General features: G+C 41.3%; 1 protein-coding gene across 1 annotated transcript in view; it reads right to left on the reverse strand.

Moving 5' to 3' along the window:
- Positions 1-16,569: 16,569 nt before the first annotated feature.
- The window catches only part of CLCF1 (cardiotrophin like cytokine factor 1), a 122,703-nt gene continuing 111,845 nt past the window's right edge, over positions 16,570-27,427 (reverse strand). Inside the window, exon 3 of the mRNA XM_069752943.1 lies at positions 16,570-17,888. Within this exon, the coding sequence (XP_069609044.1) occupies positions 17,397-17,888 (492 nt within the window). The 3' untranslated portion in view covers positions 16,570-17,396. The remainder of the gene's footprint in view (positions 17,889-27,427) is intronic.

Raw genomic sequence — 27,427 nt, forward strand, 5'->3', positions numbered from 1 at the left:
CTAGACAGGCTCGATGGTCCCTGTTTTTCTCCCGTTTTGATTTTGTGGTCTCGTACATTCCTGGTACTAAGAATGTTAAGGCAGATGCCCTCTCTTGGAGTTTTTTCCTGATTCCCCTGGGGTTCTTGAGCCGGTCGGCATTCTGAAGGAAGGGGTGATTCTTTCTGCCATCTCCCCTGATTTACAAAGGGTTCTTCAGGAGTTTCAGGCTGATAAACCTGACCGCTGTCCAGTGGGGAAACTGTTTGTTCCTGATAGATGGACTAGTAAAGTGATTTCTGAGGTTCATTGTTCTGTGCTGGCTGGCCATCCTGGGGATTTTTGGTACCAGAGATTTGGTTGGTAGGTCCTTTTGGTGGCCTTCTTTGTCGCCGGATGTGCGTTCTTTTGTGCAGTCCTGTGGGATTTGTGCGTGGGCTAAGCCTTGCTGTTCCCGCGCTAGTGGGTTGCTTTTGCCTTTGCCAGTCCCTGAGAGACCTTGGACGCATATTTCTATGGATTTTATTTCAGATCTTCCGGTTTCCCAGAGGATGTCGGTTATCTGGGTGGTTTGTGACCGGTTTTCTAAGATGGTTCATTTGGTACCTTTGCCTAAATTGCCTTCCTCTTCTGATTTGGCTCCGTTGTTTTTTCAGCATGTGGTTCGTTTGCATGGCATTCCGGAGAATATTGTGTCCGATAGAGGTTCCCAGTTTGTTTCTATGTTTTGGCGGGCCTTTTGTGCTAAGCTGGGCATTGATTTGTCTTTTTCTTCCGCATTTCATCCTCAGACAAATGGCCAGACTGAGCGAACTAATCAGACTTTGGAAACTTATTTGAGATGCTTTGTGTCTGCTGATCAGGATGATTGGGTGGCTTTCTTGCCATTGGCCGAGTTTGCCCTTAATAATCGGGCTAGTTCTGCTACCTTGGTTTCGCCTTTTTTTTGTAATTTTGGTTTTCATCCTCGTTTTTCTTCAGGGCAGGTTGAGTCTTCTGATTGTCCTGGTGTGGATTCTGTGGTTGACAGGCTGCAGCAGATTTGGGCTCATGTGGTGGACAATTTGGTGTTGTCTCAGGAGGAGGCTCAACGTTTTGCTAACCGTCGTCTGTGTGTTGGTTCCCAACTTCGGGTTGGGGATTTGGTCTGGTTGTCTTCCCGTCATGTTCCTATGAAGGTTTCTTCCCCTAAGTTCAAGCCTCGGTTTATTGGTCCTTATAGGATTTCTGAGATTATCAATCCAGTGTCTTTTCGTTTGGCCCTTCCAGCCTCTTTTTCCATCCATAATGTGTTCCATAGATCTTTGTTGTGGAAGTATGTGGTGCCTGTTGTTCCCTCTGTTGATCCTCCGGCCCCGGTGTTGATTGATGGGGAGTTGGAGTATGTGGTTGAGAAGATTTTGGATTCTCGTTTTTCGAGGCGGAGGCTTCAGTATCTGGTCAAATGGAAGGGTTATGGCCAGGAGGATAATTCTTGGGTTGTTGCTTCCGATGTTCATGCTGACGATTTGGTTCGTGCCTTTCATTTGGCTCGTCCTGATCGGCCTGGGGGCTCTGGTGAGGGTTCGGTGACCCCTCTTCAAGGGGGGAGTACTGTTGTGAATTCTGCTCTTGGGCTCCCTCCGGTGGTTATGAGTGGTAGTGCTGCGGTAGTTGGATCGCAGCATTTATCAGGTGTATCTATTTTTTGCAATTTGGGCTGGGCTATATAGCCTTGCTTGTTCCTTTAGTCTGTGCCAGTTGTCCATTGCTTTTGGAGGATTCACATCCCTTCTGGTCTCTCCAGTTTGCTGTGCTTTTCTTCAAAGATAAGTCCTGGCTTTGTTTTTGCTGTCCACCTGCTGTGGACCTTATAGTTCTGTGCATTTTCATGTTTTTGTCTTCTCCAGCTTAGTCTGTGAAGGATTTTTTGCAGCCTAGCTATTAGTAGTTGTAATTAGCCATTTGTGCCAAAATAACTCTAAATAAGTTTTAAATCGGCTCTGATTTGCACAGATCACCCCCTAAAGGACACCACTTTGCAGTATATAGCCTCTTGTTGCCATTGCAACAATCCAAAGCTTCTAGTTCTAAGGCTATGTGCACACGTATATTGGTCCACTGCGGATTTTTCCGCCGCGGATTTGACAAATCTGCAGGGCAAAAATGCTGCGTTTTGCTGCAGATTTATCGTGGATTTACCGCGGTTTTTCTGCGGATTTACAACTGCGGTTTTCTATTGGAGCAGCTGTAAAACCGCTGCGGAATCCGCAGAAAGAAGTGACATGCTGCGGAATGTAAACCGCTGCGTTTCCGCGCGTTTTTTTCCGCAGCACGTGCACAGCGTTTTTTGTTTCCCATAGGTTTACATTGTACTGTAAACTCATGGGAAACTGCTGCGGATCCGCAGCAAAATCCACATCGTGTGCACATACCCTAATGCTTCTGGTCGATAATGTAAAGTGCACATACATTGCCATCCTGTCATCAAAATTCTGCTCTTGGACATGTCTGGAACTGAACTATTTCTGTGATGTATGATGTCATAGGAAGTGGCAGAGTCTCTTTCATTAAATTGCAGAGTTCAAAGCTCATACCAGGAAGCAGCATAGTGTTGTGCATGTGTGCTGGTGACTAAGAAGATCGATGTACTACAGGATGCATCTGTGTATTGAGGGGCTAAGAGGAGTGATATACTGTTGGATGGGGTTATTTATAGAGGTTGGAAGGTGTGATATAGTGCAGGATGGGGCTGTGTATAGAGGCCTGAAAGAAGTAATACTGTATATTGCAAGATGAGGCTGTATGTACATGTTTGTATAGAGGGGCTAAGGGGAGTGATATTCTGTAGGATGGGGCTATTTATAGAGGGGGTGAGAGGAGTAATATATTGCAGGATGGGGTTATGCAGAAGCAAACCAAAGGGCAGCAGACAATCCAGCACTTCATTAAGGCTGGTTTCACACTTGCGTAAGTCATAGCTGCGGAAGGATGCGTACTTCCTCCGTTAAGCCCCGCCCACTGCCGCACCTTTTCCATTCAGCTCCCCCTATGTTGGCATGCGTCCTGCTGTACCTATCTTTAACATTGGGTACGCAGGCCATGCGAATGTATGCGGATGCCTCCGCATGTGTCGTTATGACGCTGCGCTGACTGCAACAAAATGCAACATGTTGTGTTCGGCACAGCATCATAGCGACGCATGCGGAGGCATCCGCATACATTCGCATGGCCTGCGTACCCAATGTTAAAGATAGGTACGCAGGATGCATGCTGACGTAGGCGGAGCTGAATGGATTAGGTGAGGCAGTGGGCGGGGCTTAACGGAAGAAGTACAGGGAACTACACAGCCCTCCGCAGCTCTGCCCAACGCAAATGTGAAACCAGCCTAGGTTTTTATTTGAACCCAATAAAAACACGATGGCAAGATCAAAGACAGAGGAAAAAACATCCCGCAGGAGAACTTTTATGGTTGACGAAACACATCAACTATAACAGTTTTCTTGCGGGACATTTTTTCCTCTGTTTGATCTTGCCATCGTGTTTTTAATGGATTCAAATAAAAACTTTTTTAATGAAGTGCTCTATTACCAGCTGTCCTTTTGGATTGGTTCTGGATTGCATTTGCAGTGGAGCCTGGATCCATGCACACAAGTGGATAAGTAAGCTGGTTGTATTATTTTATTGGCTGTATATAAAGGGCTGAAATGAGTGATAAACTGAAAGATGAGTCTATATATAGAGGGGCTGAGAGGTGTGATATACAGGATAATGGAGTTATGTACTGGGGCTTAACAAAGTGATATACTGTATGATGGGTCTACATATAGAAACTGAAAGCAATGACGTTATGCTGCAAGATGTGATAGGGGATGATAGTTGTGGCATTCTGCAGGATATGGCTGAAAGGAGTGATATGCTGCAGGACAAGGCTGTATGTAGAGATGCTGAGAGGCGTTGTACACTATATAATGGGGCTGTATATTGAGGGGATGAGAGGAATGATTTACTGCAGGATGGGGCAATATATAGGGGGATGAGAGGAGAGATATACTGCAGAATGGAGATGTGTATAGAAGGCTGAGAGGTGTGATATACTGCAGGATGGGTTTCTGTATTGCAGCTGAAAGAAATTATATACTGCAGAATGAGGCTGCATATAGAGGGGCTGAGAGGAGTGATATACTTGCAGGATTGGGTGTTTATTGAGGGGCTGAGAAGAGTGATAAGCTGCAGGATGGAGCTGTGTATATTAGACTGAAAGCAATGATATGCTGCTGGATGGGACACTATAAAAGGGGCTGAGAGGAGTGATATACTGCAGAATGAGCTGCTTATAAGGGGACTCACATAAGTGATATACTGCTGGTTGAGGCTGTATATAGGGGGCTGAAAAGATTGGTGTAATGCAAGATGGGTCTATCTATAGAGGGGCTGAGAGGAATTGAGCAGTTTGTTGCCTGCTGCTGAGAGATAAGTGGTGTGAAACTCCAAATGCTATCATGATACATATGACAGAAGTTAATCCACTGGAGTAGCATTTGCACTTTCGCATCACTGTCAGAAGTAAGCAAACTCAGCACTGCTCAGCAATGAATATTATTACAATCTCCATTGTGGAGGAATGCAGGAGAGTTGAGTTCTGAAAGAAACCAGCTAACAATGATGCAAAACCCCACAGGCCGCTATACTGATGTAGATGGCAGAAGATAAAATTGGTCAGGCGGGGTTCTGAACAGGAGCAGAGAGTGCACAGAAGCATAAAGTGAATTCTAGACTTTCTGTAGATTAGCTTTATGATAACTCATAGAGATGGGGCTTGTCAGGAGCACACAGGAGAGAGCGAAAGGGGTCAGCAATGAGGAGAGGTGCTACTGTGAAATGTAGTTTTAGCCTAGAAGAATAGATAGAAACACCCTTTCACTTTGAGACAAAGGTACAAGAATCACTATCAAAAAAGAGACCTGGGAGGTAACAACCAATTATCCCATAGCCATATTGCTGCTTAGTTCTAATGCGTAACAAAATAACAAAAATTGAGACTTTGTTTATAGAAACCATCAAACTTTATTAATGGAAAAAAAAAATCAAAGGCTTGTGAGGTATACATGAATATGCTTCACATGGCTAGACCATACATGATTGATACATGTTGATGTTTTTTGCTTTTGTTTTGCATTAATAAGGTTTGATAGTTTTTATAAACAAAGTTTCCATTTTTGTTAGCTTGTTCTGTTGATGATTTAGGGGATCTTTGTGTTTAGTTCTAATGTGGTTATTCATTTTGAGGAATAGCAAATCCAAATTGTGCTAATTACTGTAGAACCATGGTTGCTTGGAAACACAAGCTGTGAAAAGCCAAGTGTCTTGGCAATCAGGAAGTCCGATAAGTAAAACCCCAATCAGAGGAAAAGAGGGGCTGATTAATAACGTATGGGCAGATTTCATTGCATTAAGTATTGAGAGGCTATCTTGTAAGGTGCTCAGTAGTGATGAGTGAGTATACTCGTTGCTCGGGTTTTCCGGAGCTCGCTCAGGTGGTCTCTGAGTATTTGTGAGTGCTCGGAGATTTAGGTTTTGTCAACAGCTGCATGATTTACAGCTGCTAGCCTGCCTGAGTACATGTGGGGATTGCTTGGTTGCTAGGGAATCCCCACATGTATTCAAGCTGTCTAGCAGCCGCAAATTATACAGCTGCGCCAACAAAAACTAAATCTCCGAGCACTCACAAATACTCAGAGACTACCCGAGCGTGCTCGGGAAAACCCGAGCAACGAGTATACTCGCTCATCACTAGTGCTCAGCAGAAATGAGTAAATCCACTTTGAATAATAAGATTTTAATCTCACTGAAGAAATGGACAATTTCCAAAATGTTAACAAGTTTGAATTTCACAGAACATTTTTAAACCCATAACATGAAAGTAAGGTTTATACTATAACTTTCATTCATTCTAGGAATAAATTGGCAAAGCTAGCGACATAATGCAACATCTATCTTTTTCTATTCTTCAAGAATTACCTCTTTTAGAGCCTGGATGCTTGTTGGAGAGTGATGTAGGCATATCTCTTCAGAATTCCCCAGAGGTGTTCGATTGGGTTCAGATCAGGAGATATACTTGGCCTCTGAATCACTTTCACCCTGTTGTTTTTCGTAAATGCAACAGATCTGTTTTTTTAGATAATTGTCATTTTGGAAAAGTGTATGGAGTGACGGTAGCATCTTTTATCTTTCAATATAGAACAGTAGATCTGTGAATTCATTATACCATCAATGAAATGAAGTATCCCAACACCATGAGCACTCATGCCGCCCCACAAAAGGACACTGTCACCACCATGTTTCACTGTAGGCACCATGCATTTTTCTAAATTCATGGTGCTTACAATGAAGCATGGTGGTGACAGTGTTCTTATGCTCCGTGAATTTCCTAATGAGTTAAATTAAATAAAGCCTCTTTGTTAGCAACACTGGTTATGACATCCAGTTCTTCTTTCATACTTGTAAACCTGCTGTTATTGTTGCTATCTACAGGTCATACGGTGGTGCAAATCACAACTATTAACATTTATGTATAATTTTCACTTTTTTTATACATAACCTGCTAATACTACAGGTGTTTTCACCATGAACACCGTGCTTGAGCTGTAATGGTCAAATACAGTATGCATCTTTAATACTGTCTCTTGACTCTATCTGGATCAATATGTTACTATACAGATTACCCCTAACACTTGGAGGTTTACTACTTCTTATTGCTGTATCAAACCTCTTTGAAAAATCCAGATACAAAACATCCATGGCCTTGACCTAGACCTGTCTGGAACTTACCTCTTTGTAGAAGCTGTTCAGATTAATTTGACATTACCGATCTCATGTAAATCCATGTCGATGCTGGGTTATGAGTTTTTTTCACACTGAGATACTACAGAATGCCATTTCTTAGAAAATATTCCCATATTTTACTCCCTGGTTAAACCTACATGTTTATACTTTATGTGCTTGTTTTGCACCACATTTGCTATGCAAAGATTCTGTGATTATGGAATCATTAAATATTAGAAATAATGGTCTGTGGTCACTGGAAATATGACATTGTGTCCACAACTTATTCCAGCCAAAATTGTGCTACAAAGGTCAAATAGCGCTCCTTCCCTTCCAAATCATGCCATATGCCCAAACAGTAAATTCCAACCACATTTGGTTATCAGTATACTTGAGAATTTACTTTACAATTTGTTGGGTTCATTTTCTTCTGTTACCCTAGTGAAAAGGAAAAATGTGGGGTTAAAACAACATTTTAGTGGAAAAAAATAAATTTTAGTTTTCATGTCACAATTGTATAAACTTTAGTGAAGCATCTGTGGGTCCCAAAAGATCATCATAGCCTGAATTTCATGTGAGGTATACTTTTCAAAATGTAGTTAATAGTGGTGGGATTCCTGCCGTTGGGGCGATGGAAATGCAATATGGCATTCACAATCTATTCCAGCCAAAATTGCACTCCAAAAGTTAAGTAGTGCTACCGTACTTTACTTCCGAGACATATGGCATATCAACATACTCTGGAATGTTTGCTTTACAAATTGTGTCCATTGTAGGCTTTCTTTCCTAAGTCATGCCCCAAAGCTCTGATAAAGGGTTGATATTGTCTTTTAGGATTGCTACCTTCAATAGTGGCACATGAATTCCAGTTGTCTTCCTCTGTGAAGAGGCTATTTACATATTTAAATTCCAATTCGAGAATTGCATAGCCTATAAGTCTCCCTACACCAATATGGTGCTGTCCACAAGGAGAATCACTACACTTTAAACTCCATACCTCCATTTTGTGTTTTGAATACCTTTTAGAATGTGATACACTGCCCCTATAATGTTTATGAATTGTAATGTTATTGCAAAGCATGTGGATCACTAACTACAGTTGCATTCATGTATTCAAATAAGCCATAATAATAATAATCTTTATTTTTATATAGCGCTAACATATTCCGCAGCGCTTTACACTTTTGCACACATTATCATCACTGTCCCGTTGGGGCTCACAATCTAAATTCCCTATCAGTATGTCTTTGGAATGTGGGAGGAAACCGGAGTACCCGGAGGAAACCCACGCAAACACGGAGAGAACATACAAACTCTTTGCAGATGCCATGTATACCATGTATACATGGTATACATGGTAAGCCATGTATACATACATTTTTCTATGTTCTCACTTTCTTGCCCTAATACTCATGCATACCTATCACAAATTGAGTAAGTGGCTGGGAACTTGTTTAAAGGTTGCCTGTCATTAGAATCATGCTGCCTGAACTACAAGCATCATTATTCAGACACTAGTCAGTTATGTTTTACTCTGAAAAACTGTAGTGTTTGAGAGAAAAAAAATAGTTGGCTGGGGACTATAGCCAGAGACCTGACTAGTACAATACGATCCTTGGCTGACTTCGTCCAGTCCTGCTCCAGTTGATTGGCAGGTCTCTCACTATTTACACACTAGGGAGACAGATGTCAGTCACCTAGTGCGAAGCTGGAAAAATCAGCCAGGGAACACACAGGACTAATCAGGTCTCTCCACAGAGTCCCGGATGGTTTTTCAAAATCTGTTTTCTCTGAAATATTGCAGTGTTTCAGAATGAAACAACCCAGTCTACAATTGCGTAGCCAGGCTCTGATCCAAATAAAGTTTATGATGAATGAATTGTTTGATTTTGCTCACACTTATTTTTCAACAAGATGGTGTGTAGAATATTGGATATTGTCAATCATTTGTATCCTATTTGGCATGGGATTATAACCCCCCTTTCTTTGTGCAGCAGGGACAGGAAACCTGGCTCAGCATTTCATCCAGCATTCTCAAAGCCTCAAGGAGAAAGCTGGCACCTAGCTCAGCTGAGCTCAGCTGGTGGTCAAGGCTCAAAAGGATGTAAGTGATAGATCTCACACCTTTTGCCAGCTAAGCTCAGGATAAAGGCTTGCTTGCAATATAGAGTCATGCTGAATCAAAGCTACCAAACAAAGCTTCTAGAAAATACTAGAAACATACTTCCATAATGAGTTATGGAGATGGTATACGTTCTAGCCGTACATCGTGTATATGTCCAAGATCCTCGAAATATGGCTAACGTCTTCCAGGGTGTCATCCCATTCTTGCACCCCAGGGTGGTGAGATACATAGAACGGCTAGTAGCAAGATCTCCGAAATATCGCTAATGCCTTCCAGGGTGTCATCCCATTCTTGCACCCCAGGGGTGCAAGATGCAAGGTGAGGGGATTTAGGTACAGCCCAGAGGGGCAGGATGTGAGAGACCCCAAGGGATTAAATTCTAGTGTGGCCTATTGCTTTTCTCTGGGGAGGTCACAATGACATATTATGTGGGAGAAATCAAGAAACAGAGGGGACAATCAGCCTCCCATGTAGCAGCCCTTCCCCCACAAGCCAGGTCTTTTATCTAACTGGCAACTTACTCTTCTGCATACTTTGTTCTACCACTATTTGTATTTGCATATCTGACCATTGTAATGTATAACCATTGTGTAGATAGTGTTTTGTCTAGTGTATCCTTAAGGTGATTAAATACATAATTTAACCATGGGCTGCTCTTTTATCTTGATCCACAAAGCCACATGTACGTGTTCTCAGCTTAACTATCCATGCTGCCGGGGCTGGTTGCTGGCCCGTTATAATCGATATTAATGGACCTGGCTTATATCTAATGAGGAACTGGTGGCATTGCTTTTCAGCTGACCAGGTACTGTTTCACTGTTGCTAGTGAAAGGGGTCTCTTGGCCTGTTAGGGTTGTGAGCGAGTGTGAAGCCATGTCAGTGACTGTGTGAGCCACATCCTCTCACTCCCCATGCCTCCCTGGGCCCATGTGGACAGGGGGTTCCTGTGTAAAACTGTGCCAAGCTGACTTTACATGTCCCCATGGAGTGCGGGACTTCACATTGGCAGAAGTAAGGAGAGCGCACTGCGTGAACCCTCAGAAGTAATAGGGACATCACATATAGTGGCAACGGTGTAATTCTGCGTGATCTCTCTGGTGTCATCCTTTACAGATGGATAATTCATGTGTAATGAAATCAAGATTTGCCAAGGATTCTGATGATTCTAAAGCTGAGTAAATCACTAAAAGTGTGCATGGGCAGCTGTAGGGGCAAACTGGTTCACATTTATCCTATTTCCATCTAAAGTGTTTTCAGCATGTGTAGACAACACATACAGTGCCTTGACTACAGTCTCTATGGTACGGTTTACAGAACCACCCTGATTGCTGCTTTGTCATTGCAGCTCCAGGCTGTTGTCGTAACAGGTCAATCACCAAACATCAAGGTTGCTGTTCTATCAATTACATCATGGGCTTGATTTCGTCTGTTTTAAGAGAATTTGGCTGGATTAAAGAAACCTGACACTGGGTGGAGATTCCGTTAAGGAATGAGAAGGGCATGATTTCCTTTTCTGCTTCAGATATTTGCACGGTTTAATCCACACAGGTGTATAAATTACAAAACAGAAAAAAATACCGCCAGTCTTACACAAGCACAAAGGTGAAGAATAATCAGTTTATTAAACACTCAGCCTGAGACACATGGCGTGCCTGCATTCATATCACTAGTACTGGTGTGTTGAGTACATTATTTATACATTTGGAAACATATGTATAACTCTAGGACTTACCTCTATAATGTATGGCATGTTCTCATGTGACACAAACTTTTGGATACCAATATAGCAGATGATGAGAATGTGCCATTTTAGATATATATATACAGTCCGACCTTCCTATAGGCATATGGGGGTGCTGAAAAGGTGCCATCATTATGTGCACCCCCTTTACATATGTACCAAAGGCAAAGTCATTAAGGAGCAGTCTTTGTATACCTGTAAGTATAGTATCACTTTGGATACCTCAATAAATACGAGAAAATAAATAACATTTCAAATGTAATAAATAAATATGTACACACATATATATAAGAAAAAAAAGGCTCGTACACAACATTGATATACAATAACCAAGTGGCATATAGATAGAAAATCCGATGTCTCCGACTACACATGCTCTGAATCTGCGGAGCCGAACACACAATGATTCTTTGGGGTAGCTACACAAATAAGTGACCAAAATCTCACTCTCATGTAACAGATTAGGCTTTACTTTACCCTCTTTTTATTTTACTCTCTACTTTTTACAATATGATTGATAGTATTCCTCCCTGCTTGATGAATGTCATTACAAAACATAGATATATTAGGATCTATAAATGAAAGGTCATGGGTCACCTTGAAGCTGGTAACTGTATTTAATAGTCAATTAGGCTCTATTCACGCCTGCATTTTTGAGTTTTGTTTTTCTGTTCCGTGAAAAGGGAAATAAAATCCATGTTAAAAAAGAAATAGTTACAAAATTGACTAATTGGGTCCGTCTGGTTTCTGTTTGTGTTTTTTTTTTTTATCAGAAGATCAAAACCTTTTTGCTCAGAATGGAGCTTAAAATGCAGGTGTGAACAGAGACTAACAGTTGAACACTTGAATTGGATTCAAGATTGAATCTAGCCTAATGCACTAGTTGGAAAAGACAACATATAACTAATCATCTTTGTATAATGTAGAATTATCTGCAATTGTTCATTTTAAACCTTCAAACCAATCATTTTTTGCAATGGTTTCAATGAGATTTTTGGATTAACCTTATTATGGTTTGGTGTTAATACATAAAAATAAAAAAAATCTATTAAAAATGAGATTCCAGTAGAAAGGTGGGCCAATAGATGAGATGAGCAAGTGCTGAGCATTGCTGATCGTGCCGCAGTGGTGAATATTGTAATCTTGTCCCACAACATCTTCAGTGAAAACAGAAGAGATGACACAGGTCCAAGTGCATTGCAGGCGGAATGTATCCAGCCTGGTGGTTTACACATATGGCCTAAATGTTCAGCTCTCAAAGTTCAAAAATGTGGCAAATGACCATACTAGACCCGGATAAGGTCATGAAAATGAACAATGTGCAGATAATCTCACAAACAAGAATATTTGAAATACATACAACTATGTACACGCATACTGTATATCATACATATGATGCTTGAAGATGGCTGCAAACTTTCAGCGACAGCTAAGACAGTATAGGCAGTACTGCTTTCAGCAGCCTGGGCAAGTAATAGATTTAATGCACCTGTTGGTGTGGCCAACCTGCTACCCACTAGTCGCTGGCTGTGAGCTTTGCGTTGTTACGTAACATTGGTCAGTCCAGGAGCCCAACATGCTGCTCTTCTTTTCATGCAAAATTAAGTGTATAGGGACGAATTAGAATCCTAATGATGGAATTCATAGGAAGTCTCGAGGCCCTGACCATTTGGCACGGATATTTTATATAAATGCCATTGTATCAACAGGTAAGTAGTTTGATTTGCCCCAAAAATGAGTTATTGGGTCTAATTTTATGTGTGCTACCCTGTATTAAATAATCACGAAATAGCTAGTAACCAGAAAGTATGAGATGATAAGGACTACTTTCTACTAACGTAACTGTCCCATCACACGTAGTGGACCATGTTTGGCATTGTGTTGTTGGGACCTAGTTTGCCAGATCAGTGTGGGGCGCATGGATTCCGGATGGTTTATCACTGAGGGCATGATATCCTTTGTACTGTGCTGTTTGCTACCAGAATTACCTGGTTAGAAAATCTCTTTCAATGAAGTGTGATGAGATATTTAAAAGGAGAGAATTCATGTTCAAACAAGGATTACACTTCTTGCAGAGAAGATCACGGTCTGCTCAGTAATTACTACGGCAATCAGGGAAGATCACATAGCAACAAAAACAATAAATTAACAATTTACAGGTAAGAAAAAAATTGGATAAATTAAAAGTACAAACTTAATTTACTGAAGAAAATAAAAATGACTTAGCTTTGCGTACATATTGTCTACCAATTATTAGTCTGATAGATCATAATCCTCCTCTTCTGTCATCATGTGTTTGAATGTAATCTGACAGCAGCATGAGACGGAGACCCTGAATCCAGCAAGGTATCACTTAATTTACTGGGTGCAGCAGTTTTAATAGAGTCACAGAGCTAGCGTAGTTGAGATGTTGAGTTGTGCATAAACCTTTCCACACTACATCTTTTTGCGCATAGTAACAGAAAGCTACTAATTAGTGCTGAGAGCATGGTTGGACTAGGTCAGTTGTCCGGTAGTGATAATCTCCTGCTGATATAACACTGATTGTAGTATTAAAACAGCAAAACATAGCCAAGTAAGTGACACATAGCTGGAATTACAATCTCTGCTCCTACATTATGGTGCTCTCAGATTACAGTGAAAAAAATGGGACAGATTCCCTTTAAAATAGTATTGGTGATACATATGTAATGTTTCAACTATTTTATTATTTTATATTCTTTTTTTGTTAATAATATGTTTTGAAAACTACAGTTGTACTCAAAAGTTTACATACCCCACAGAATTTTCGCTTTCTTGGCATTTTTTCAGAGAATATGAATGATAACACCAAAACTTTTTCTCCACTCATGGCTAGTGGTTGGGTGAAGCCATTTATTGTCATACTACTTTTTAATTCACAATGACAACCCAAAACATCCAAATGACCGTGATCAAAAGTTCACATACTCCTTTCTTAATACGATGTATTTCCCCCTCTAACATCAATGACAGCTTGAAGTTTTTTGTGGTCGTTGTGGATTAGGTTCTTTATTTTCTCAGATTGTAGAGCTGTCCACTCTTCTTGGAAAAAAGCCTCCAGTTCCTGTAAATTCCTGGGCTGTCTAGCATGAACTGTATGCTTGAGATTTCCCCAGAGTGGCTCAATGATATGGAGGTCAGGAGACTGAGATGGCCATAAAAGATTCTGCCGGAGTCTGTAAACTTTTGAGCACAACTGTAGTTAAACCGATGCATTAGTTGTTGTAAATATTTTGCACGGAGACCATCTGTATAGGAATCTGAATAGTAACACATGCACAGATGTGTACTACATACATAGGAGATAGAATAGTATGGTGCGGCCGCCTATGATAAGATGAGAAGATTGTGGGGGGTCCATGCTGCATCCTGAACAAACACTTTTACTTTCCTACTGGGTAGCCGCAAGAATATGGGAAATTGCATATCAACTAAAAAGGCCAGGCCAAACTTACAGGGACCGTTTGACAAGTTTCTTGGCCACTTTTTCAGCCAATCCTGGGAAATATGGAAAATTAATAATTTTTCCTTATTCCTTACTAATGGAGAAAATGCATTCCCCAAAAATATTTTACCATTTTAATTCATTATAAAATAAATGACGCTTTTCTGATGAGAAAATTTTGAGCGTTTCGAGCCGCTATTACTATTAGGCTGGAGTCACACTAGCATATGGCATCAGATGGGATATGCTAATAACACTCTGCTCCAGCTCTGCTGCGAGTGTGAGCCGAGTGCCAGTTCACTGTGCTTCGATCCTCTAGCTTCAGAGAATTGGAGCACAGATGCGGAGGAGACGGAGAAAGTAATTTCTCCATCTCCTCCATTGCCGGCGCTCGCGTTAAACGCACTGCACTGGGGTGACATGTTAGTGCAGTCCAATGTTTCCCACGCTTCCATAGACTGGTATGGCTGCGTGCGATCTGGTTCTCGCAGCATGCCGAAATCGCCATGAGGAAATAATCGCAGATGCTATCCCATTTTATCAGATTGCACTTGTCCAATTTATTCACTCGTGTGAGAGAGCCCTTAGTGTTACTTTGTGTCTTTAGCTCTCCTGCTAAAAAATCAGTTTGTAAGGTTGAGTCTAGACATATTACACCAGGGCCAAACTGGCCATCTGGTAATTCTGGCAAATGCCAGAAGGGCCTTCTTGCACTACCAAGAACATGGCTGCTTATTAATGATCGATTCCAGATTTACAGATCATTCAGTGCGTAGATGAAGAGGCCGGGCTGTGTAAAAAGGCTATAAAACAACCGCTGACAAGCGACCACATTGCCTGTCATTGGTCGGTTATCGCTGTGCATGCAGTGTAAATGTACCCTTATTCTACAATAAAAAATACCGCAATGGTATGGGTTCACCTGCTCAGTCAAGAGATGATGAGAAGACAGGAATCCAAAGATGAATTATTGCGGTTTATTGGCCAACATGTTTAGAATTTTCAAACTTCTTCATCAGCACAAAACCAAGAAGGAGGCAATTCTGCCAAAAGAGGAAACGTAGACCCAAGACAACCAACACCCATCAAACTGGAGGGTGCTGATTAGCATACGGATTATACGACATATGATTTATAAAAGGTATTTTTGGGGATGTACAGGGGAAGTGGGGGGCTTATATATAGAATGATGTACTCCTGTAATTGACCAGTTAAAGGTGGTGGCTTTAGTTTATATTGGGAAAAACATGTCTTCTTACCTAAGAGTGGAGGGCTTTTCTGGTTTTCGCCCACCATTTCTATCTCTGGCATGCATATGGAGCAAATAGACATCCAACCATATTTAGTCGGTGCTATGTTATGTTTATTTTAGAATACTCATAGCACCTATTGTAACAGGCAACACTTAGTGTTCACTTTAAAATCAGTACTTGTTTGAAGTATCACCTTCAATTTATCACAAATTGTCACCCAGATTGAACCCTTAATAATGAACTGTTCAGTGTAGGGAATTATGGCATTATGAATTAAATTATACTGCAGTGCCATCACAAGCAAAATTAGGTGTTACACAATACGCATTCAAATCAGTGGTTTCCGTAAAGCAGAAAAAGACTGGTCTTCCGAGGTGAGAGAGATGCTCTTTGTAACCAATCTCCATTCTCAACAAGAAATGAGGGTTAAAACAGAGGACCCATTTAACTCAGAATCCAATGCTAAAGAAGCCCTCCCATGAATAGTTTTTCCATGAAATGTGTATTTGTGCAATGTAGTGTGAGTGTATTAATATAGTCATCTACTGCTGCTCTGTCCTGTTTCAAGCGCCATTTTACTCAATTTCTCAGTGATATCACTGCTCTGCAGACTCTTTGGTCACACTGTGCTCTCCATGACCTGGAAGTGGCTTTTACAATGGAGCATCAGTACGAGGCTTCGTAGAGTTACATTGTAAAAGAGACTTCCAGCTCCATATAGAACATAGAGGAAGCCGGCTAGTCTTCAGTGCGGTGACGTCACTGGTCAGAACAGCGCTGAATCCCAGAGAAATTGGTGGTACATGAGTATATTAATACACACACTACATTACATGCATGTACACCCATTTAATGAAGAAAAATATTCATGGGAGGGCTTCTTTAAAGTAAAACGGACAACCCAATTAAGAAGGCACTTCATAACATAGTGAAATAGGAGGTGCCATATAATATGTGACATGTGTCTAAATCCGTAATTTAGCACATGAGGGTTCAGTGCAGGTGCCATGACATCACAATTAGCACCATAACCTTGCGTGTCCATGCGTAGAACTGCCCCAGGCCTCATCAGAGCCAGAAGTCTCGGCTCAGCGTGAGAGGCTCAAGGATTTTAGCATAAGCGGCGGGGAACACAAGATAAGATGAGGACTGGACAGGTAACAGTGAGGAGCAGAGGGGCTGGAGAGTTGAGCAAAAAAGTGAGCATAAAGATTTTTTTATTTTTTAAACTTTTGATGTCCCTTCATGGTCCAAAAAAAGGCTGCTAGTGGCCGTCATATTGCTGAATCTGTGCGGAAGCAAATGTCTAAAAATCCTCATTTTGGTGAATGCAGATTTTTTTGTAAAATTTGAGTAGAATTCAATTTGACTCAAATTTATTTGCTCATTTCTACTGTCAATGCTTCTTCTTATGTGTGAGAAACAGAAGGTGCATTATTTTGCTTTGTCTGAAATAGCCTGTAATGGAGAAGCTTCTTATGTTATGGAAGGCCATGTTTGCTTACTGATTGAGTCGTGTTTTTCTTATAAAACCTTGCCTTACACATTTTCAAAAATATACTAAGGATACTAATCCCAACATCTGTCAAAATCATAAAGCTATCTCATAAAAGAGTGTTTGTTAAAGCTCTTTAACCATAAATAATCTAAAAATGTGCACAGGTGCATGACTCCACCATCTATCTTCAGTGCCTTTGTTTCTCTAAGTTGGGTCTTGGATAAGGCTTCCATCGTTTTGATGAACATCTTTTCCCTTCTGCCTGTTTTATCCATTTTTAATTGTTGAAAAAAAATGTAGGCTCTTAAGAGTTGAAGCTTCCATCTTTGCATAGTTATCACTTCATTTTCTGCCACTTGATGTGTTTGGTGGATTTTAAAACCTTTTGTCTTTTTGACAAGGAAGCTAACTATCCAAAGACTATATTACTGAAATTATCAGAAAGTACATGATTGTGGATTACACCTCCTTTGTGTCATAGAATAAAACCATAAATTCATTCTATGATTATTTTCACCAGTCCCATATCTTCAAAAGCCACGGGAATCCATTCGGAAGGCCACAACTGCTGGTACTTTCCTTTTTAATCTATTAAAGTCTTTTGCTGATCTCCAAAGCCAAATCTGCAGCTCTTTGAGTAGCCAAAAGTCCTCCATCTTGCGTAGAAAGTCATTACCCTTCCCAAAGCCTAAACCTGGAGGTGGAGAAGAAGTGGCAAATTCAGGTGGGGGATTGTAGCCAAGTGAAGACATTACCCCAGCAATGCTAACAACTAGGCCCTGTAAACTGGTACAGAAGCGGCCCAAGCTCCTTCGTAGCTCAGTTCGCGCCACTTCACTATCGATGGATCGCAAATAGCAAAGTAAAACACTGTATGCTCGGTGGTTTTCTGCCAATCGCAGACTGTCATTCAGATTCCGCCACATGTGAAGGTCTACTGAAGCACTAGGAATCGTTTCTGGTCCTATAGCACGTGGAGGGTTAAAATCAGGATCGTTGAAAGGCGGGCCCAGGTAATTTAGCTGAAGAAAGAAGAAAAAAACAGTATAAAATATATAAAACCAACATCACATGCTGAATTATAATTGTGTTCTTTTGAAAATTCGTAAAATATATCTTAAATCAGTTTTGATTTTTCTTTTTTTTCACTTACCTTGCCAACTAAAGTGGATATAAAAATTCTACACACCCATGTTAACATGCCAAGTCCTGAATCAAGAAGAATCATTTCAGAACTTTTTTTTAACCTGTAATGTCACCCATATTCTGCACAAATCCAAATAACAGCAAACTGAAACTAAAACAATGTGGTTACATTTGTGTAAACACCCTCTTATAATTGGGGATGTGGTTGTGTTCAAAATTAACCAATCACTTTTAAACTCATATTACATAGTAGTCAGTAAACAGCTGCCATCAGTTACAGTGATTTTTCATTAACGTCATATAAAGTTTAACTGTTCCAGTAGGATTTTCCTGACATTTTTGTTGTTGCGTTTTATAGCAAAAGCTGTACACATCTTACAACACAGCAAAGGGATCTCATTGTTAAAATGTATGTCAGGAGAAGGGTACAAAAAAAATTCCAAGGCATTAGAAGTGCCTTAAATTTGGCACAACAACAACATTAAATAATAATAATGGATGTTCCTCAAAAATGCATGAAAGCTGAAAAGACAAGAATTTTTCAGGGTGCTGCAAAGAAGCATAGAGAAACATTACAGGAGCTGCAGAAATTTCTGACAAGTACTGGTTGTGCAATGAATGTGACAACAATCTCCCTTATTCTTCACATCTTTGACCAGTTAGGTAGGAAAGTAGAACAGTAGACTTTTTTTGTAAAAAAAAAAAACATCCAAGTATATCTACATTTTGCCAAAATCTACAAGTCTTCCAATAAATGTGGAAAAAAGTGTTATGATCTGATCAGACCAAGATTGCAATTTTTGGCTATAAAAAGGTATGTTTGACAGAAAGCCAACAATGTGCATCAACAAAAGAACACCATGCCCACGCTAAAACATGGTGTAGGCAGCATTATGCTTTGGGGATGTTTTTCAGCAGGGAATTATAAACAGTTCCAAATATCAGTCAATATTGCAACAAAACCTTCAGGCCTCGGCTAAAAAGATGAAGATGAATTTCACCTTTCAGCACAACAATGAAAACCCTAGGTATACCTCCAGATCAACTAAAGAATGGCTTTGCCTGAAGATCAAAGATGAATCCATTTGAACCTCTGTTCTAGGGACCAGTGGGGGTTACAAAACTGAAGGCTGCAGTAATTGTTCATGTATCACCTATACTGTGCATCGTTAATACATTTGTCATAGGATAACACCTTTAAAATGGAACCTGACAGCATATTTGACACCCATACCCCACCACCTCCACTACATAAGGGCTAATTTGAGCTTTCTTAACAAATCCAACTTTGCCAACAGTAAAACCTTGTTAGAAAAAGCATTATGAACACCTCCTATGCCACATTAGGTCCACCATTCTTACATAGCTGACGCCAGGGGTATCAGATATTCAATCCTAGATAGGAGGGTTTGCCACTAAAATGGCAGGGCATTTGCCCATCAAAGGAAGATCCAATGGCACTTGGAGATTATTTTCCATTTGGTGAGGTAGTTGCCCAAGGTAATTTTTCTGCAGTGTGCGGCATAACTCATGGCAAACATGGAGATGTTTAGAAGGATCTCCGTATTCCAGGCGGATCAAAACTGTTGATAGGTTCTTATTGCTAGGTACCATGTTTTGCTAAGCTGGTGTTAGATCTGATACCATCTTCGAGAGAATGGCAGCCACGTTCCACTTATATACATTACTATTAATTTGGAAGGTGAAACATGTCTTGTTCTGTCTGCTTATGTAACATACTGCTGTTGGCTTGTTTATTTGCATGTTATATAAGTAGTTGGCAATGTATATATCACTCTGAGCCACTAATTCCCCAAGCAGGCCTCAGGGGAGTCATGGTCTGATGCAAAGGAGGAGAGGAAAATGAGTAGGAGCACAGGAGGGGAAGCGACCTTGAAGATATAATTATTTGTGAATGTGTGTGTATATACAGAAGTAAGTGTTTATATCAGCATGTGAATAGATACATGGATCCAATGACACCTTGTGCCTACCTTGTATATACATAACGGCTGATTGTTGCCTCGGGGGAGTGGGTAGCTGTGTAAGGGTATCTATGTGTACACACAAAGTATATGTAGATCTACACAATTAGCATTCATGTTTATGCACTCACATTCCTGAAACATATAAACTTCAGGATCAGTCTCATCACGCAGACCGCACTGGTACACCGGGAGTACAAATAGGAGTCTTGTGCTGGCAAACTCACTTGTGGTTTCAGGAGAAAATCAAGGCTTTTCTAGGCCTCAGGCATGGCACCATTTATGGGCCCCAACATTTGCTTTCCATTCTAAGACTAACTTGTGAGCAACATCTGACAACAGGTCTTAAAATAGGTCCATGAACCAAAACAAAACTACATTTATGTCAAAGCTCCAGTGTATTTTTAAGAGTTTTAGTTTTACTCAGGTTTTGGCAAACCCCTGTAGATTTCAGATAACGGGGGATTATGACAAAAGAAGTCATGTGTTATTGTAATGGGTATTAGGAGGAATAGAAGTATCAGATTAAAATTTGAAGTAGAACTTCAAAAACTATTTCTCCTTTTATGATGGAGCATAATTTCAATGGAAGAGCTCTTTTGAGTATGCATTATGTGTTTGGACAATTTTTACTCCCTTAAGCCTCTGGTAGCATAGTCCTGGGACGGGGACTCAATGTCCTTCCAAGGTGAGAGGCATGACTAAAGGTAGTTACTGTCTGTAATGCAACCATTATTGCATCATAAAACTGTCTACCTTCTACCATTAATCACCACGCAATGTCCAAAAAATATCAAGTTCAATGGCACTTCACATCATTAACTAATATTTCTAACTCTCCCTACTATTACTAAAAAAAAGTCATAACTACCTAATAAAATTGTTGTTGCTTCAGTCCATTACTGCAAATTTAGAGTTCTCCATTAAGTTTTTATTGTGGAAATTACATGGATGGATGTAGTATTATGGTCAATAGCTCCAGCAATGCTTTATGACAATGTTATAGGTTAAATTGATCCCAAATCAGGATCTACAACAGTGGTGCCCAAACTGTTTAACCTTGAGAACAACATTGAACTCTGAAAAAAGTTTGTGAACCACATCTAGATTTGCATACTTGCCGTCATGTGCTGTCTAAATTTCTGTGCTTCTCTCAGAATTATTTTATTGAGAGAAGTAGGGTAACACTACAGGGGAGTCATGACAATGTGCACACCTTAGACCAGTGTTCCCCAACTCCGGTCCTCAAGAGCCACCAACAGGTCATGTTTTAAGGATTTCCTTAGTATTGCACAGGTGATGGAATTATCACCTGTGCAATACTAAGGAAATCCTGAAAACATGACCTGTTGGTGGCTCTTGAGGACCGGAGTTGGAGAACACTGCCACATACAATGACAGCAAACTTTTCTTCTAAGACCAGACAACCCTTTTAAGGCCTCATTCAGATGTCCAGTTTTCTCACGTATGAGAAAAATGGACCATTTGTTTTGATCAGACTTTGATCAGCGTTTGATCGGAGTGTGGTCCGAGTGTTACCAGATTTTCTCGTAAATGGAGAACGAAAGAAAAAAGGTTTCCCCACCTCTTCTATTTCCTGACAGTCTGTAAAAATCCAAGTGTGGGATGATTGTAAATACTGAACGGAGCTGCACTGTCTATCTCCATTCAATGTTTAATGGCCACCGTTGGGTACTACAGGTCAACTCCTGTTTTCTGTACAAGGCCCTTATTAATGAGAAGAGTTGTAATTGTAAGGTTATGTTCCCACAAAGAGTTTTTGGTGAGTTTTGTTAAGCTGCATATTTTTTAAAAAAATGCAAGTGACCTAAGTAAACTTAATGGGTGCATAAATAGTGCAGAAAATCTGCAACTTCAAAAACTCACCAAAAGCTCATCATTGGAAAATAGCCTTGGTGTCACCACTTTGAGATAAATATAACATGCTTATAAATGTTTAGGAACTCTTTAAATGGAATAGAAAACATAGTATAGAAAATATAGCAATTCTGTCACTGAGTATCTACATTTTTTTAACAGGTTGGCACAAATAGTGTTTTAACTGTATTCTGTTTGTCAGTACTATTGTGTTGATACGAAATTTATGTAGTCTTATTTACGGTATTATTTTTATACATTAAATAATTTAAAAAATCTGTAAAATCAAATATTTTTTTAGTTTTCCATCAAAGGAGGTATTTGAGGGCCACTTTTTTGCAGGACGAGCTGTAGGTTTTATTACTACCACCTTGTGGTACATACAGCGTTTTAATAAGTTATTTTCAATTTTGGGGGATATGGAAACCATGCGCTATCATTCACATAAAGTGTTGGTATTTTTTATTTGTTATCAATTTTTTGTTTGCCATATCCTGAGGCCCATAAGATTTTTTTCTTCCACAGGCAAAGCTGTGTGAGGAGTTGTAGTTATACTGATGCCAGTTTGGATTCGACTTGACTTCATTTTTTTATAATTTTTCCTAGCAGGATAACTAAATAATGTTGATGATTATGGCTTACAGTCAATGAAAATCCAAAAGTCATTATCTCAGTAAATTGAAACACTTTATAACACCAGTTTGAAAAAATGATTTTAAAATCCAAAATGTTGCCTACTGAAATATACCGTATTTTTTGCTTTATAAGACGCACCTGATTATACGGCCTCTTTCACACTTCAGTCTTTTTGTTTCCGTCAAAATCCATCGTTTTGTGAAAAAAATGGATCCAGCAAATGTTGCTGCTGGATCTGTTTTTTTCTCATAGACTTGTATTAGAAACGGATGACCTTCCGTTTCATCCAGAGACAACGGACATAGTAACGTTTTTTGTGTACATCGAAAAATCAGACAGCGAGGGATCCTGCGCTGTCTGTCGTTGGCTATAATGGAAGCCTATGGACGCAGGATCCGTCGCTGTCCATCAAAAGACGGAATCCAGCAACGGATTCCGTTTTTTGAAACTGAGCATGCCTGGAACCCATTTTTCCATTCAGGGGAAAAAATCTCTCTCTCTCTCCTCTCTCCTCTCTAGAATTTTGTTCCTTTAAATTCCGGCAGCAGCTGCTTCAACGGATCCGTCAAAAAAATGGATCCAGTGTATCAGTTTTTTACAATTTGCACAGGATCCGTCTTTTCAACACTTTGATGGATTGTGACTGATTCTAAAAAAATGATATGTGAAATAGGCCTAAGATGCACCTAGATTTTAGAGGAGGAAAAAAAATATTTTGAACCAAATACTATGAGACAAACTTGCAGATGACGCACTGTTATGGGGGAATCTGTGGTGACGCACTGTTATGGGGGATCTGCAGGGTACACACTTAGGGGAGGATCTTCGGATGACACGCTGTTATGGGGGATCTGTGGTGACGCACTGTTATAGGGGATCTGCGGATGACACTATTAAGGGGGATCTGTGGTGATGCACTGTTATGGGGGATCTGTGGATGACACACTATACATTGTGCCGGGACAGATATCTGATTGGTGGAGGCAGCTCAGCAACAGTTCCCTCCACCAATCAATATCTATCCCTGCAGAGGAGAAGAAGGAGAATCATGCTTCTCTCCCTCCTCTGCTTTAGGGCTCCGTGTGAAGTGGAGCCCAGAATTTATGCGCAGATCAAGAGCTCAGTGACCAAGAGCTCCATCTGCGCATGCGCTGGTTCGGCGGCCATTTTCTTGACGTTCTGTAGGCACAGGCGCTTATTCCGGAAACCAGAAACTCCAGGCCCGCTGTCCTGCCCCACCGGTAAGAGATTCCTTCATTTTTTCCCTATTTTTTTTACTATTCCTATTGTAAGACGCACCCCCATATCCCCCCCAATTTGGGGGAAATAAAAGTGCGTCTTACAAAGCGGAAAATACAGTATATTCAGTAAATGCACTCAATACTTGGTCAGGGATCCTATGGCATCAATTGCTGCATCAATGCGGCGTGGCATGGAGGCGATCAGCCTGTGGCACTGATGAGGTGTTACGGAAGCCCAGGTTACTTTGATAGCAGCCTTCAGCTCGTCTGCATTGTTGGGTCTGGTGTCTCATCTTCTTGACAATACTGGATAGATTCTGTTGTGAAAGGCAATTCAGAATCACAATGGACATGGAGGTCAGAGCACATACAGTGAACTGACAATAACCCAATATAATAGAATGAGCTCTGAGACGTGGGAACTCTGCAGACCGCAATCCCTAAGCCTATCAAACCACACTAAAGGTAGCCGTGGAGCGCTCCTGACCAGAACCTAGGCGCCTCGTCACAGCCTGAGAAACTAGCTAATCCTGAAGATAGAAAAATAAGCCTACCTTGCCTCAGAGAAATTCCCCAAAGGAAAAGGCAGCCCCGCACATATAATGACTGTGAGTAAGATGAAAACACAAACATAGAGATGAAACAGATTTAGCAAAGTGAGGCCCGACTAGCTGAACAGAACGAGGATAGGGAAGATAACTTTGCGATCAGCACAAAAACCTATAAAAAACCACGCAGAGGGGACAAAAAGACCCTCTGCACCGACTAACGGTACGGAGGTGGTCCCTCTGCGTCTCAGAGCTTCCAGCAGGCGAGAAAAACCAATAAAGCAAGCTGGACAGAAAAATAGCAACAAAATAACATAAGCAAAACTTAGCTTTGCAGAGCAGCAGGCCACAGGAATGATCCAGGGAAAAAACAAGTCCCACACTGAAACATTGACAGGAAGCATAGATCAAAGCATCAGGTGGAGTTAAGTAGAGAAGAAGCTAACGAGCTCACCAGATCACCTGAGGGAGGAAACTCAGAAGCTGCAGTACCACTTTCCTCCACAAACGGAAGATCCCAGAGAGAATCAGCCGAAGTACCACTTGTGACCACAGGAGTGAACTCTGCCACAGAATTCACAACAGTACCCCCCCCTTGAGGAGGGGTCACCGAACCCTCACCAGAGCCGCCAGGCCGACCAGGATGAGCCACATGAAAGGCACGAACAAGATCGGGAGCATGGACATCAGAGGCAAAAACCCAGGAATTATCCTCCTGAGCATAACCCTTCCATTTAACCAGATACTGGAGTTTCCGTCTTGAAACACGAGAATCCAAAATCTTCTCCACAATATACTCCAATTCCCCCTCCACCAAAACCGGGGCAGGAGGCTCAACAGATGGAACCATAGGTGCCACGTATCTCCGCAACAATGACCTATGGAATACGTTATGTATGGAAAAAGAATCTGGAAGGGTCAGACGAAAAGACACAGGATTAAGAACCTCAGAAATCCTATACGGACCAATAAAACGAGGTTTAAACTTAGGAGAGGAAACCTTCATAGGAATATGACGAGAAGATAACCAAACCAGATCCCCAACACGAAGTCGGGGACCCACACGGCGTCTGCGATTAGTGAAAAGTTGAGCTTTCTCCTGGGACAAGGTCAAATTGTCCACTACCTGAGTCCAAATCTGCTGCAACCTGTCCACCACAGTATCCACACCAGGACAGTCCGAAGACTCAACCTGTCCAGAAGAGAAACGAGGATGGAACCCAGAATTGCAGAAAAACGGTGAAACCAAGGTAGCCGAGCTGGCCCGATTATTAAGGGCGAACTCAGCCAAAGGTAAAAAGGACACCCAGTCATCCTGATCAGCAGAAACAAAGCACCTCAGATATGTTTCCAAGGTCTGATTGGTTCGCTCGGTCTGGCCATTAGTCTGAGGATGGAAAGCCGAGGAAAAAGACAAATCAATGCCCATCCTACCACAAAAGGCTCGCCAAAACCTTGAAACAAACTGGGAACCTCTGTCAGAAACAATATTCTCTGGAATGCCATGCAAACGAACCACATGCTGGAAGAACAAAGGCACCAAATCAGAGGAGGAAGGCAATTTAGACAAGGGTACCAGATGGACCATCTTAGAAAAGCGATCACAGACCACCCAAATGACTGACATCTTTTGAGAAACGGGAAGATCAGAAATAAAATCCATAGAGATATGTGTCCAAGGCCTCTTCGGGACCGGCAAGGGCAAAAGCAACCCACTGGCACGAGAACAGCAGGGCTTAGCCCGAGCACAAATCCCACAGGACTGCACAAAAGCACGCACATCCCGCGACAGAGAGGGCCACCAAAAGGATCTAGCCACTAACTCTCTGGTACCAAAGATTCCAGGATGACCAGCCAACACCGAACAATGAAGTTCAGAGATAACTCTATTCGTCCACCTATCAGGGACAAACAGTTTCTCCGCTGGGCAACGATCAGGTTTATTAGCCTGAAATTTTTGCAGCACCCGCCGCAAATCAGGGGAGATGGCAGACACAATTACTCCTTCCTTGAGGATACCCGCCGGCTCAGATAAACCCGGAGAGTCGGGTACAAAACTCCTAGACAGAGCATCCGCCTTCACATTTTTAGAGCCCGGAAGGTACGAAATCACAAAGTCAAAACGGGCAAAAAACAACGACCAACGAGCTTGTCTAGGATTCAAGCGCTTGGCAGACTCGAGATAAGTCAAGTTCTTATGATCAGTCAATACCACCACGCGATGCTTAGCTCCTTCAAGCCAATGACGCCACTCCTCGAATGCCCACTTCATGGCCAGCAACTCTCGGTTGCCCACATCATAATTACGCTCAGCAGGCGAAAACTTCCTGGAAAAGAAAGCGCATGGTTTCATCACTGAGCAACCAGAACCTCTCTGCGACAAAACAGCCCCTGCTCCAATCTCAGAAGCATCAACCTCGACCTGGAACGGAAGAGAAACATCTGGTTGACACAACACAGGGGCAGAAGAAAAACGACGCTTCAACTCTTGAAAAGCTTCCACAGCAGCAGAAGACCAATTGACCACATCAGCACCCTTCTTGGTCAAATCGGTCAATGGTTTAGCAATACTAGAAAAATTGCAGATGAAGCGACGATAAAAATTAGCAAAGCCCAGGAACTTTTGCAGACTTTTCAGAGATGTCGGCTGAGTCCAATCATGGATGGCTTGGACCTTAACAGGATCCATCTCGATAGTAGAAGGGGAAAAGATGAACCCCAAAAATGAAACCTTCTGCACACCAAAGAGACACTTTGATCCCTTCACAAACAAAGAATTAGCACGCAGGACCTGAAAAACCGTTCTGACCTGCTTCACATGAGACTCCCAATCATCCGAGAAGATCAAAATGTCATCCAAGTACACAATCAGGAATTTATCCAGGTACTCTCGGAAGATGTCATGCATAAAGGACTGAAACACTGATGGAGCATTGGCAAGTCCGAACGGCATCACGAGATACTCAAAATGACCCTCGGGCGTATTAAATGCAGTTTTCCATTCATCACCTTGCTTAATTCGCACCAGATTATACGCACCACGAAGATCTATCTTTGTGAACCAACTAGCCCCCTTAATCCGAGCAAACAGATCAGATAACAATGGCAAGGGGTACTGAAATTTAAC

The sequence above is a fragment of the Ranitomeya imitator genome, chromosome 2, assembly GCF_032444005.1.
Source record: "Ranitomeya imitator isolate aRanImi1 chromosome 2, aRanImi1.pri, whole genome shotgun sequence".
In the NCBI taxonomy this organism is placed as follows: Eukaryota; Metazoa; Chordata; class Amphibia; order Anura; family Dendrobatidae; genus Ranitomeya; species Ranitomeya imitator.